At 31.3% G+C, this 14,850-nt stretch overlaps 4 protein-coding genes across 4 annotated transcripts; 1 reads left to right on the top strand and 3 right to left on the bottom strand.

The window, feature by feature from the left end:
• Window positions 1–1,035: 1,035 nt before the first annotated feature.
• PPL_05277 (G-protein-coupled receptor family protein) lies at window positions 1,036–2,099 on the bottom strand (the record flags this gene model as incomplete). The annotated part of the gene is made up of 2 exons (XM_020576167.1): window positions 1,036–1,759; window positions 1,855–2,099. 2 exons carry the CDS (start codon window positions 2,097–2,099, stop codon window positions 1,036–1,038), a joined length of 969 nt encoding a protein of 322 aa, XP_020433416.1.
• Window positions 2,100–2,561: 462 nt separating this feature from the next.
• Window positions 2,562–6,324, bottom strand: PPL_05276 (uncharacterized protein; the record flags this gene model as incomplete). Its single annotated transcript, XM_020576166.1, has 4 exons — window positions 2,562–2,931; window positions 3,036–3,318; window positions 3,416–5,708; window positions 5,794–6,324. The coding sequence occupies 4 exons, from the start codon at window positions 6,322–6,324 to the stop codon at window positions 2,562–2,564; spliced, it is 3,477 nt and encodes a 1,158-aa protein (XP_020433415.1).
• Window positions 6,325–7,053: 729 nt separating this feature from the next.
• Window positions 7,054–12,252, bottom strand: PPL_05275 (uncharacterized protein; the record flags this gene model as incomplete). The annotated part of the gene is made up of 6 exons (XM_020576165.1): window positions 7,054–10,427; window positions 10,548–10,947; window positions 11,021–11,257; window positions 11,348–11,662; window positions 11,731–11,977; window positions 12,053–12,252. The coding sequence occupies 6 exons, from the start codon at window positions 12,250–12,252 to the stop codon at window positions 7,054–7,056; spliced, it is 4,773 nt and encodes a 1,590-aa protein (XP_020433414.1).
• A 515-nt stretch (window positions 12,253–12,767) lies between these two features.
• PPL_05274 (uncharacterized protein) lies at window positions 12,768–13,781 on the top strand (the record flags this gene model as incomplete). The annotated part of the gene is made up of 1 exon (XM_020576164.1): window positions 12,768–13,781. The coding sequence occupies one exon, from the start codon at window positions 12,768–12,770 to the stop codon at window positions 13,779–13,781; it is 1,014 nt and encodes a 337-aa protein (XP_020433413.1).
• Between the last annotated feature and the right edge of the window lie 1,069 nt (window positions 13,782–14,850).

The following is a 14,850-nucleotide window of genomic DNA, read 5'->3' as shown; positions in this document are numbered from 1 at the left end:
GATCAAACAAAAATCCTAACTGTCATGTTTTGAACAGACACTGATTCTATCAATTGGTGTAGTCAAAGAGTTGGGTGATAAAACCTTTTTTTTTTTTAATGTTTTTGCTTGTTGTATGAGTGTTGTTTTTACTGTATGAGTAGCGTAGCTAGTGTTTAGTAAAGAGGTTGAAGGTAGGGGAAAAGCTGTTATTGAAAGTCGAATTTCAAAAAAAAAAGGGAAATGTTGATATTATATGTTGTTCATTTATTGGACATCAGGTAAATGCTATCAAATTTGCAATGCTCTGAAGATATTTTGCTATCAACTTATCATAAAATGGGTAAAAATTGTATATTTTTGGTTATTTATAGTTATTTATTGATGTACCATACATGAAATATTTAATTATTGAGAAATGGGAATAAACAAACAGTTAAAATTATCTTAAAGAATAAGTGTAAATTATATAATCCTATTAAAAAAAAAAAAAAAAAAAACTAAAAAAAAAAATAAATAAGATATTTCTTTTTCGAAAAATGATCGGACTTCAAGATCATTTCCCTTTTTTAATCTAGATGATGGTTTTTTTGAAACCTTTTAGATATTTTTTTTTTAAAAGGTTCAATTAAATTAAGTCTTTTTTTTTTGCAAATAATAAATCTAAGTTTTTTTATTATTACTGTAAAATTATATTAAATCGGTTAGAATCTTTTATTATCAACATTTATAATTGATCTTTGATTTATAACACATAAACACAATGATCGAACCTGTTAATAACAAAATAGATCTCTTTATGCATAAGTGCGAGGAGAAGGAGGATTGGGGATGAGATATAAATTCTCTTTTGTGACTTGAAGTTGATATTATTATTTTGTTATTGATGAATCTTTCTTATCTGTATGACTTCTATATATATGTATATAAAGTATATAAAATATGATGGAAAAATAAAATAAAATAAAAAAAGGGTATAGGTAATTGATAAAATTGAATAATGATTGATAAATATGTTGGATGTTTGATTATTATTGCTATTGTTGTTACTATTGATTAATCAGCTACACCACGAAGTAAACTAATCTTTTGTGATCTACTTTCATGTAGGGCTCTGATGTCGGTTGGTGTTGTCTTACAACGCAAGAACATTCTGCTGGTGATACCATAGACAATAAAGTTGAGGAAACCTTGGAGTGGAGTGGTGAAGTTCTGTAGCACCCAAAGCCAGTAGAGTTCGCAGTAGCGAGCTGGTGTCGCCACGAAATTATCGATCAAATCGGGCAGCCAGCATATCAGGAATGCCAAGAGATAGACTCCGAGTTGACGGGCGACCTTGGCGTGAATCTTGCGCTTTCGCTCGCTGACGAATCTGTGTGAAGCTGTCTGTTGAGTGTTGATGCTGTTACGATCCATGTTCTCGCCCATCGGACGCATCGATGCACGATATCGCCAGAGAATCAGTGCATAAAACAAAATGTTCCAAGCGAATGTGAAAATCAGAGGGCCATACCAAAATAGATAGCGTGCCTCTGGGTCGGGATGGCAATAGCCAGTGTCTTCCTCCTGAATGATCATGCCTTTGCCAACCATTACACCAGTCATAATCACGGGCACACCCCACGAAAATGCATGAAAAACAATCAGTGGAATTTGCGAGCGTTGTCTCGATGACCAAAATGCATGGAACGCTATACAACTCATCCACATAAAACTAGATACAAAAAAGAAGTTTATAGATGCTCTAATAATGATACAAAAACTATGGTAATATGTTAGACTATAAGAATATATAAAAAAAAACATAGGTTGTTAATATTATTTTTGTTTTTTTTTTTTCATAATTAAAATATCTGATTTATAATTCATTCATACCTTGACAATAATACAGATTGAGAAATACAAATAGATATTGAACCAAAAAAGTCGGAAACAGAAAGATATAAAATTAATTGATATAGTGGTTGATTTCGTTTGTTTGCACCTAAAAAGAAGAGATAGTTGATAATGATTGCCGATGATCCTATAATCGAGAGACAACTCGCTACTAAATTAGTTAGATATGCAGCCATCTGTTGAGCAGAACTCAACGTGCAGTAACTGACCACTGCATCCAACATTCTCTCTGTCTAAATTATATCTTAATATCTCTTTTTTTAATTTTAAGATCACTATTATAAAAAAAACAATTTTAAGTTGTGTGATTATAATTATTTGTGGGGTGGGTATTTTTCTAAAATAAATAAATAAATAAAAATATTAATTAATAACAATATATCTTTTTTTTTTAAAATTTGCAATCTGTAATGAAAAAAAACACACATGTAAAAAATAAATCAAAAAAAAAAAAAATACCCAACTACTTTTACCAGAGATTAGAATTTACTTTCGCATCATCATCGAAACCTTAAAAATTTTTATAAAAAATCAAAGCACAAAAAGAATCAAGCGAAAAGTCCAAAATTAAAGATTTTTGGAATGAAGCACGTTTTTGCTGATGTAATGGTATTCAAAAACAAAGATATTTTCACAACTAGTGTGTGATCATTATTGATACTAAATAACTAATCAAAGATACTTATTTATTTTTGGTTGTTGTTATTATTGTTATTGTTGTTGTTTTGCGAGGATTGAGATGTCTGTGAAGACTGTGAGGACTGTGATGATGTGATCTTTCCGAATGGTAACATCCCTTGTTCTAAAATCGATTGAATAATCCATTCGGTGGTCACTTGAGGAATACCTAGAACTTCAGAGTACTTCTTGTTGGTGGCACTCAACTCTGAGCCATCGGAGAGAATTATGTCGATTCGATCGTTGTTGTGCACCAATCTCTTTACATATATACCACCGAGCAACTTTATAATGGTAGCCCATTCATCTTTAAACAATTTATTCTCACTTATAATCTCTATTCTCTGATTTGAAAATATATATTTTGATGGTTGTTTCCTATAAACGATATAATAACAATTGTTAATTAATTAATAAGCAATAAAAAGTAATAGTTATGTAATGTATGTATATTAACATAATTTAATCAATTTAATACTTACAAATGTACAAATGTTCCACTTGGTATTGAATAACCAGATGGTAGTAGATAACCATTCATTGGTATGATGCTGTCTTTTTTGTAGCAATCATAGATCCACTTTTGATTTACACAAGTTACACCTGCAATTAATGCACGAATGTACTTGAGTGTAGTCTCTGATTGCTTTGATACGACAACAAATTTAGAAGGGTCTTTTGATTTAGCATAGGCAGAAAAGAAGTCGTGCATTGTCGGTATCTTACCAGACATTGTTTGAACCAAGTTGGTAACGTTCAATTCAGCTACATTCATTAAAAGTATAAATTAAACTTGTTAATATAGTTTACTTTATATAACTGTATTAATGATTATTATTATTGTTGTTGTTGTTGTACATACGATTTTCAGAGTTATCAGTTACTTTGGTTGTCAAGAAAGTATATCCTTTGAGTATAGTTGATTTTCTACTGAATGTTTTAGGTGTTCTCTGTGATGAAGATGAAGATGATATTGATGTAGATGATTGTGTGCTATTGGAAGCTGACTTGATTGATGTTGTTGGAGGGGTGAATGTTAATTTTCTAACGGGTGTTGCCGGTGTTGTAGGTGTTGAAGGTGTAGGAGTAAGCTTTGATCGACTAGACGATCTCACTGGTGTTTTAACTAGTTTGGTTTGAGATTGTTGTGATTTAGGTATGACTACAACCTTTATTCTCTTGATTTCTCCATCGCTATCATCATCATTCTCCTTTTCATCTTCAGTTTCGGCATCCTCATCCTCATCCTCTTCTTCATCATCGGTATCGACTTGTCTTCTCATTACATTCTTCATACTATTCTTATTCCTTCTTGGTGGTTCAGGATCACTCTCTTCGCATGACTCTTCAAAAGAATCATCATCATCATCATCATCAACGTTGTCACTCTGTTCGATTTCATCGTCTTCTTTGGTTGTATCTAGGTCTGTCTCTTGTTTGTCATCGTCATCATCATCTTCATCCTCTTGGCTATATACTCTAATTTTGGCTTTTGTTGTTGACCTTCTTAGTCTTAGTTTCGACTTTGGTACTGTTGCTTCTTCATCTGAAATCGATAGCTTCTCCACCTTCCTTAAAATCTTCTTGTTTTTTATTTGAGGTGACTTTCTCAAATAAACTTTTTTCCTAACTATTACTTCATCTTCACTATTACTACTTTTAAAGTCATCGTCGTCACTGTTTTCTTCTTCTTCTTCAACTTCATTCTCCTCCTCTTCTTCATCTTCATCTTCATCATCATCTTCTTCTTCTGTTCTCTTAAATATCTTTTTGATTTTACTCTTTTTATCATTATTATTCTTCTTTTTAATTGGTGTTGCTTTCTTTTTCTCTTTTACAACTGATTTCTTGTTGGTTGTCGGCTTTGATTCTAAAGATTTGAATGCAGTCTTTCTATTTGTTACAGGTGGCGGTGATATTGGTGATTCTAAAAAGTCGTCGTCATTGTTATTGGTTGGTTTAGAGTTGGTGTTGGTATTGGTGTTGGTATTGGTGTTGGTTTTGGTTTGGTTGTCACTGGATTCATCATTTTCTAAATCTAAACCTTTGATTACTGAAGGAAGTGTCAATGTTTTCAAATTCTTTCCTTTTGGCTGTGATTTGTTGACGATCTTTTTGATTGGTGATATCTTGCACTTGAGTGATTGACCACTACTCTTATTATTATTATTATTCTTCTTCTTTGGACTGTTAATACCAAAACCATTGGGATCCACTGTAATCGACAACTTTGTCTTCTTCTCAATAAATGAATCTCCGATATCTTCGTCTTCGTCTTCATCGTCTCCTCCTTTATGACTGTTACCACTAAAAGTACTCTCTTCCATTGTCATAAATGATCTCTTTGAGTGTTGCTCCATCTTTTGCTGCTTGATTGCTATTCTCTCTTGGTTTAGCTTGTGATAGGAATACAAACAGTCTACACTATCATTCTTCTTCTTAATGGTTGAAATGAACTCACCCGCATCCAAACTATCAGATTGATCATCATTTGTCAAAGCCTGTGTCATGTTTGGTTCCTCTATCAACTGATCTATTAAATCTCTTTCTGTATTCAATGATTTATGACTACTTTCTACTTTATTATTATTATTACTATTGTTAATAATATTATTGTTGTTTGTAGTAGTAGTTGTTGTTGTCGTTGTAATATTTGTTGTATCTTGATTATTGTTTGTTATTTTGTTATTATTGTTACTGTTATTACTATTATTGGTTATTGATTCAATAGCTAGAGTTGGATCATTATTATTCATGGATTGATATAAATCTGGTGGTGTTTCTGGTACAATGTCATCACTATTGATTGTTTTATTAACTGGTTCTTCTGAAGATTCAGTACTACTAAGTGACCAAGATACGTTCTTTGTCTTTTGATCTTTACTATTATTACTATTGCTACTACTATTACCACTATTATTATTGCTTTCTTTAATATTATTATCATCATTATTATCCGTTACTATTCCAACTATTGGTTGAATATTGATAGTTGGACCATCAATTGTATTAATTTGAGTTTCATCCCCAGTTTGATTCTCTTTGGTTTCTTCTTCTTCTTCTACTTCATCCTCTTTCTCTTTATCTTCTTCCTCCTCACTATTATCAACATGATTCACTACTCCATCTCCATCTTCATCATCTTCCTCTTCATCCTAGAAAAAAAAAAGAATAATAAGTTATTTATTAATATCTGAGAAATATTCAATAATGTTAAATTATTATAAAAGTTATAATTACATCAGATAAAACGGGTTCCAATAATTTATTGTTACTATTGGCTCTGGGTGGTAGTTTGGTTGGGATTGCCAGTGAGTGTTGTTCGAGTGTTGACGAAGCGAGAATGCTCGATTTGTAGGTTGGGATGATCGATGCGTCCACCGAGAGAATCGGTTCTCTTATTTGAATTTTCGACATCGACGAAGATCTGGGTGGTGCCGTTGTGACTTGTGGCGATGTTCTTGCCTCTGGTGGTGTAGTTGATTTCGGAACGAACGAAAGTCTACGTCTCGACTGATAGGAGAATGGGAATTCCGTTGGTGAGAAACTATCGGACGATATCGAATCGGATTTATTCGACATCATATCGATATTCGATGAAGATATATTAAAGCTATTGTTATTACTCATCATTGAATTCTCATTTTGATTGAGTGTCGATGAGTCATTTTCATCATTCGTTAACGTATTTTTGAATATCGATTTATATATAGGTGAGTTACCACTTTTATTATTATTATTGCTATTATTACTATTCTTTGAATTACTCATTCTTTGTTTTAATTATTTTTGATCTTTTTATCATTATTTAACATAACTATTTACTTTGAATCACCTAAAAAAAAAATATATTGAATATTCATTCTAATCCCCCCTGATCTTACCGTTAATTACATTTCAAAAATAAATTAAAAAAATTTGAATTTGCGAGGGAAATTTGGGAATCTTGTAATTATTTTTGTACATATTTTATTATTCTTATTCTTATTAATATTATTATTAAATCTTTAAATTTAGATTTCAAATAGTTTATTATTTATTTATTAATTGTGATTCTAAGAGCATAAAAAAATTTAAAAATTCGATTCTAATAGAAATCATTTTTATTTTTGGATAAATCGAGTCGCCTAGTGATTATCTATCAATACATCTTGGTTTTATTACATGAGGTATCGATTTCAAAAAGAAATTAAAATTATACTATCTTTTACAATGTTTTTTTTTTTTTCAAAAAACATAAATAAAAACAAATAAAAACATATGATTACATTGATATTGTTATTATTATTGGACAATTTTGATACCAATAAACTCGTCTAGTTATTTTCTATCATTTTATCTGTTTTGGTAAATGAGGTTTCAATTTCAAATTAAAATTATACTATCTTTTACAAATGTTATATTTTTTGAAATTTTTTTTTCTAAAATTAAAAAAGAAAGATTATTGCCCTGTTATATTTATTTTGTTAAAAATGAATTCATACTAGTGTACCAGTATGTCTACTCTGTATTTCTACCAAACAATTGTTGTTTTCTTGATTCAGCATAATCATCGATTTCAAATTGATAACTTCTGCTCAAGTAATTTTCTTTAGTATCAATACCCAGTGGATGTGGATGTTGATGTGTAAACTGATGAATCGTTCCAGAAAGATTGTAGTTCTGACATGTTTCTTTTGCACAATATATATTACCGGGTGGCGGACATTCTGTGCATGTAGAGAATATCGGATCTCCACAAATACAGTTCACTGGTATTGTTGGAGTAGCAACTACTTGTGCTGGTGTTGGTGTTGCTACTGGTTTTGTTTGTGCAACCGATGATCGTTTCAAACTCTTCCATGGCTGTTGTCTGTATACTGCCAACAAAAGTAACGATGCTAATAATACGGCCAACGGTATGAATATTCCCATAAGCAGTTTCTTGAGTATCGAGGATGTGTAGTTGTCATCGGTCTGAGGGATTGGTGCAGCGTTGAAAGGAATCTGAAAGATTTGACTCAACTGAGTTCCATAATCACTCCAACACAGTTCAGTCTGGAATTTTGCTCTGACAATACAATTGAGAGGCAGTACTTGTTTGTCGTTCAAAGTATAGAGATTGAATTTGAATGGAATTATTTCGTTGGGATACATTAGATAGCTATGGTTGGTGAATCCATTGGTATCAATAAGCAGCGATTGGGTTGTTGGATTGTTGAAACACTCGATATTCAATATCATAATACCTGAGCCATTACCACGATTCTGTAGTTGCCCAAACATCACATTTTCATATGGAGCTGTCCAGTTGTTGTTGTTGTTGTTATTTATAATCCACTTACCAAAATATATTGATAATGGATTGCTTGTAACGGATATAATGCTTGGATTATCTCTGAATTGCTCAGTGGTAAATAAGAATGAAGCTTGACTTGGAGAGTTGCTACATATTGGTTTTGGTAGTTCAATATTGATGGTCATATTTGCTCTGCTGGTAGATGGAGGACGAAGACAAGATGTACTATTGAGATCAATCGGATCCGTAGCTGCAAACTCCAATGATATAATTGCATTTGGATAGTCAATGAGTGTATTGTTGTAAATGACAGTCATCCACATTGTACAGTGTGATTTGCCATGAACCAAACACTCTAGTATTGAATTCTGATAGTCAATAGTAATAGTTGGACCGGAAACATTTGAATTGCTTGTAACAACCAGTAGCATATCATCTCCAATATTATTTAAAACGATTGGAAATGATAAATGTTTTGATTCTAAATCTCTTTTCAACCATTGATTACGATCAATATATTGGATTGTGTAATTGGATATTAAAGAGACTGTTGTTGATGGGTTCGATGGTGCAGTTACACATGATTCGATGGCTGGCGGCGATAAAGTAAATTGATAGCTTTGATCGGTGTAACCTCCTGGACAACCATTGTCAATCGACAGCGTTAGTGATGTTGATATGGTTGCAGAGGTGTTCGAACAAATAGTATAGCTAATAGTACAATTCGATTGAGAATTCAACCAACAAGATGTTTTCTCAATGGCATCGGTGTATCCTATCAAATTGGAATAGACGGTTGCCGAACCAATCTCAATATTTCCAACTAAAACCGATAAGTCGATACATGTCATTCCATTTTTGATTGTCCAACTACTGAAATACATATTATCTACCAATCTATAATCGGGACCGAGCGATGCCAAATAGTAATTTCCAGAGCATTTCTTGTAATTTGGATAGATTTCTATCTGTTGTGTATAGTTAACACCGATACCATTCCAACATTTACTAGGATTATCGATACCAATAGAGAGATTGCATAGATACAACGGATTATCCAAATTGGTTGAATAACTGTAAACATTCCATTGTAAGGTGGTGTTGGTCAGTGCTTGAAGTTGAATCACTTGGTACTGTGGATCAGCGATAAACTGATTCGGACATGTAAAGTTAAACAAGAATCTTCCACCGGAAGCACCAACATTGTTGAGTGGCATCGTGAATATACTGGCATAGAGTGTATTGGTTTGTGTAGCGTCTGAGTAAATATGGCCTTGGTTGTTGGCGTCTGGTTGTATTGCTAATGGGTGTTGTGAAGGTAAGGAATAGTATAGAGCTGGGATCCATTCAGAGTTGCTTACAACTATATCTAGATTAGGTTGACTGTTGTTGTTGTTATAGTTGTCAAGCCAGAATTTCAATGGTTGGCTAATCAGCGGACGATCAACATCTTGAGAAACACAAGTATCATTTGGATATCTATGAGAGAATTGAGTGACCACAACCTGGTTGTTTGCAGTCGGCCAACAGATACTTGCATTGTAGATGGAAGTCTTCAAACTACAATCGATGGTTACGTTTGAATATGGATAGGCTTCTGCCATCAAAACCATTGTTTGGGTAATAGTTTGACCTGGTTTTACAGTTGTAACTACGGAGCTATCACCATCTTTAAAGAAGAAATTGGTTTGATTTGATGTGCTGCATGTCACTGTTGTCTGGAACTCTCCAGTTACCTTACCGCTATTTTTGACCGTGACAACAATATCTCTATCAAAAACGAATACGCGATTTCTAGTGAAGTTGGCATCTTGGTTGAATCCCAAAACTTCCAGTTGCGGTTCACTGGTGACACCAATGCATGGATCTACAATATTGCATTCTGGGTATTGTGGAATAGCGAATGTTTTCGAAGCGACTTTGTCAACGGTTGACCAGAGTGTCTGAGATCTAATGTTGATAGTTACTGTACATTCCAGTGCAGGTCTATAGAATCTATCAAACAATATTTGAACAGAGAAAGGCAGAGTTTGACCTGGCTTCAGTGTTTGGAAGAGACTTAGTATTCTCATGGGTGTCGGTTGGTTACACTGCAAATCGATATTGAATACTCCCGATGCATCGCCAGAGTTCGAAACATCCACCGAGAATGTTCCGTCACATCCATTGTCCGCTCTGGCAGTAGTTCTATTGTTAGAGATACCGCTCTCCACTATTCTTGGCTCGTAGTACGGCAATGAGAAAGGATTGATATGCATCTCGAGGACGGCATTATCATATCGATTGAGCATTGTCATGCTATTGAGATTGATAGTGATTCTTGGTGTAACTCCATCGTTGGCATAACCACCAGTCGAATCCCAAATCGGTAGAATTTTATTAGCTGTATTCTGACCATTCTGAATGATCTTGCTAAGACTATAGATACAAGAACCATATGGCAAATCACAGAAATTAGGTTGTCCATAAAAAGTGCTGGGTAACATTCCATTTTGACCACACTGTTGTCCAAGATCTTTTGTTGGTATAAACAATGCACTTGTTATATCTGTCGATGGATCCGATGTTTGTAAAATTGTAATACCATTTAAATCAACTAAAATATTCGATAAAAAAATAAAATTAAAAAATTTGTTTTTTTTTTTTTTTTTTTTTTGATCACTCATCTTTTTTTGTTGGTCGTGGTGTGTGATTGATCAATCATATGATTACTTACTTAATTTATTTGTAAATTCACTATTACTTTTTGTAGTGAGTTTAATTGTCATGTTTGGAGAGCTGTAGTTATTATTGTCAGTAAAATCAAAGGTTTGATTTTGAAAACCTAGATTTAGTGATCTGGTTACGTTGGTATTGGCAAAGCTAGTGATTTGATATGAAAAGTAAGGTATTCCCGATGTACCCCAATAGTGAATCGTATCAAATGGTGCGTCGTTTGTAAAAGGATTTCTATTAGAGCCAGCAGGACATTTAATGCCTTCAGTCTCGTACCACTGAAAGAAAACACCATACCCAAAACTTGTAGTAATCGTTACATTTGAATTATCACTGTAGATAAATATAAAGTATGTATTACTATCTCTATCTTCTATTAGTTTATTATAATTATAGTTTTTCTATAGTTTAAATCATAAAAAAAATTACTTTTTAGTAAGAATAGATAATAGTAGAAGTTTTTATACAACTTACTTCTAGAGGTATATCTTTATGAGTTGAATTTCTCATGATTGCTTTCGGTATAACACCACTATTGTATTGTTGGAAATATGAAGCTAGCTCAACGTTGGTGATAGGATATCTACTGGTGAATTTCGTCACAGATTGCATAAGAGAGTTTGGTTCAATTAAACTTTCGTCAGGAATTGAATAAGAGTTACCTCTTGACAAAGCTGTTTCAACTCTAGTATCGTTACCAACAACATTTAACTAATTAATTAAATTAATAGTAAAAGTTTATTTAGATTCTACAGCTAGATTCTTTATCTATTACATTTATAATTTTAACAGTGAACTTACTTGAGATTTAATAGAATAGATTTCACTTGAAAGTTTAAAACCCAATTGTATATTAGCTTGACCATCAGCGATATTTAAACCGAATACAACCTTCAAATAATAGCCTAAACCTGGATTGCTCCTGCAAACATCGATGGAAGAAGAACATACAATTGGATTGACCGTAACGATTGGTGATATGCTCAATGCACTCGGCGCCAAGGTCATCCAGGTACTAGAGCTAACGGGTTCTCTAGGACAATAAGAGGTGTAGCTATTTATCTTTGGTGGCAATGGTGCGGTACCATTTGTTGAATAGGTAGCAATCGATCTTGGCTATATTAAGTAAAATAAAAATGTAAATATATATTATTAAAATTGAATTTTTATCTATCTCTACATACCCCAATGTATAATCTATCAGATTGTGAAAAACAGGTTTCTGTTACAAATGTAAGTTGACCTGAAATCGGAAGATCTTTAAAATAAAAGTACAGTTCACGATCGCTAAGGATCATGAGAGTATTGATGACATATTTAATTTTTGTATTATTGTCATACATGTAAACTAATGTTTTTTGTTTAATGAGATCAACCATCTTTGAAGTAGTATCTATTGAAGGATCATAAAATGGAATATCAATAAGATACCTATATAGAATAGTTATTAGTTTTAATCTTTATCTTTAATCCAAGGATATATAGTTTATTGTATTATTTAATTACATTGGACCACCATTAAAAATAACTTTTATTCTAAAATTGAATCTATCTGGTATAATATAAGATGATGTTGGACTGACTACATATTGGGTACATCCTAAGTCTATTGTTGTTATATAATCTGAAAGATTATCTTTAGTTTCAACTTTTACTATTGTTATTAAATAAATGAATAACAATATAAATATTATAAATTTATTCATTTCTGGATTATTCCTTTATTAAAAATAGACTACAGCATTTTCAGGAATCAAAGTTTATATTTGAGCCTCCAAAATTTTTTTGTTTTTTTTTTTTTTTTTTTTGCGAAGCTCCACACTAATTCCTTCGGGGTATTGCAAATCACATATTAATTAATGTGAGCCAGTTTGACTCGCTTCGACCCAAACATTTTTTGTTGTGGTTGTTGCTGGTGTTGTTGATAGCTTGGGAATATTTTTTTGTTTTTTGTTTTTTTTTTTAGTTTTTTTTTTTTTTTTTTTTTTTTGTTGATTAACTTCACTTAAAAAATCACACAATCAGTGATTATTGGTAGAGATAAAAATAAAACCACCACACATGTCAGAAATAACTTACTATTCTTTTTTTATTTTTTTTTAATTTAAAAATAACAATAAGAGAGAAAAAAATGATTGTTTTATTGTACAACAGTTTACTTTACTTCTTTGTTTTTGTAATACTTTACGACAAGAATCCTCTTGTTTGATATCAATAAAACATGTCTTGTAAAGATAGTAGTTCGACAATAGTAGAGGAATTTGGTTGTGATGAAAACAAAACGATCAAAATCCAAAATAAAACAACAACAAGTAAACCCAACAAATCAAAAAGAAAACCTATAAGAAGAGGATACTCTTCACCCCTAATTCGTGACCTATTAAGCGAGTCAAACATCAGAGTTAATTTAAAAGATACTCTACAGTCATCACCACCATTAGCCTTACCAAACAATGATTTCTATTCGAAGATGCTTAATGAAAACAATACTAAAGAATCTGATAACTTGACAACAAAAAATAATATTAATCAACCATCAAAAAAAACAATCTTAAAAACTACACCACATTCACCTGTATTTCTAAAAGATCATTCACCAAAACCAACAACAGAAAATCAGTCTAAACTTCAATCTAATATTAATAACGATAATCATAATAGTGATGTTCAATTGTTAATGCAATACATGTCATTATTAGATGATAAACAACTTAAACAATTAGAATGTTTTATAGATAAACTTTATATAGGTAACCAGACTACATTAGATTTAGAAACCTACAGTCATACCAACAAAATAGATTACTATTGTTTAATACAACAACAACAACAACAAATATCGAATATAGATTCAAAGACAACATTCTCACCACAACAAACTAAAATAATATCAGAAGATGAAATTGATAAATTGTTAAGTCAAAATATTATTCAATCTTTAAATAGTAATTCTCCCATTATTCATTCAACTACAAGAGTAGCGAGCTTTGCAAAGTCAGCTCAAGATCAATCAAAGAATAAACATTGTCGTGCTACTAGAACGTCATCATTGCCACCATTACCACCAAACATCCTGAAATCGAATCGAACGGAAAAGGAAAAGAACAACAACAGCTACATCAATTTGCAAAAAGATGAATTGTTAGAACCACTCCTTTCATTGCATACCAATAGCTTTGGTCATATCAACCTTCATCTTTCCAATCTAAATTCCACTATCAGACCCCAGATATAACAATAATAATAATATAAAGAATTGTAAAATAATAAAATAAAATTGTTATTATTATTTAATTAATTACTAAACACTTTTTTTAAAAACTAAAAAAAAAAAAATATATTTTAAATTTATCACCTGTTGTGGAGTGTGTGTTAACACCAAAACCCATCGAAGTGTGAATTATGATCATTGTCACATGACATGCGGAAACCCAAATAAAAATATCTTTGTGAACGATAAATTTAGTCAGAGACTTTGAAAAAAAATAAAATATCAAAACTGTTTTTTTTGAAAATTTTTTAGAGAGACTGATTTTTGTTTTTTGTTTTTTTTGTATTCTTTGTTTTATTTATTTATTTGTATTTATTTGTTACATTACTGTGGTGTAAACATTCATTATGCATTGTTTTTTTGTTCTTCAAAAGTGAGAGAGAGAGTGAAGTTTAATAAATTACTCACACACGCAGCAGCAGTGACAACAATAACAACAGCAAAGTAAAAACAATTCAACCAACTCACACTCACACAACACAACCACAACACAACCACAACACATCAATAATATATATATTTATTAGAGAGATAGAGAGAACATCATATTTTTTAATCTTATACACAATCAAAATCAACCGTAGTTTAGATTTAAAATAAACAACAACAATAATAACAATAACTAACAACAAGCAAAAATAAAATAATAATCACAAAAAAAAAAAAAAAAAAAAAACAATATCTCTTTATTTTTATTAATAGTAAACTAACTATCTATATATAAAATTAAACAACATTCCATTCAACTCAACAAACACCTCTTTGTTGTGCAGCAATAAACAACGTCGATATACAACATCAAAATTGTTTATATATTTATTTTTCAACTATTTAAATTCATTTTTATATCTAAATTTATCACATCACATGTTTAAAACTTGTTTAGTTAGTTTAAATTAAATTTCCTTATATATATAATATTAATCAAAATAATAACCATACATATTATATTTATTTAGTAAAGTTAGTTATATATATATTTTGAATTCAAAAAATTATAGATATTATTAGTATAATAATAATTAATAGATAG

This window comes from Heterostelium album (genome assembly GCF_000004825.1).
Source record: "Heterostelium album PN500 unplaced genomic scaffold PPL_contig12, whole genome shotgun sequence".
Lineage (NCBI taxonomy): Eukaryota > Evosea > Eumycetozoa > Acytosteliales > Acytosteliaceae > Heterostelium > Heterostelium album.
The sequence above is the reverse complement of the archived record's forward strand: the minus strand, read 5'-3'. Positions and strand labels throughout refer to the sequence as shown.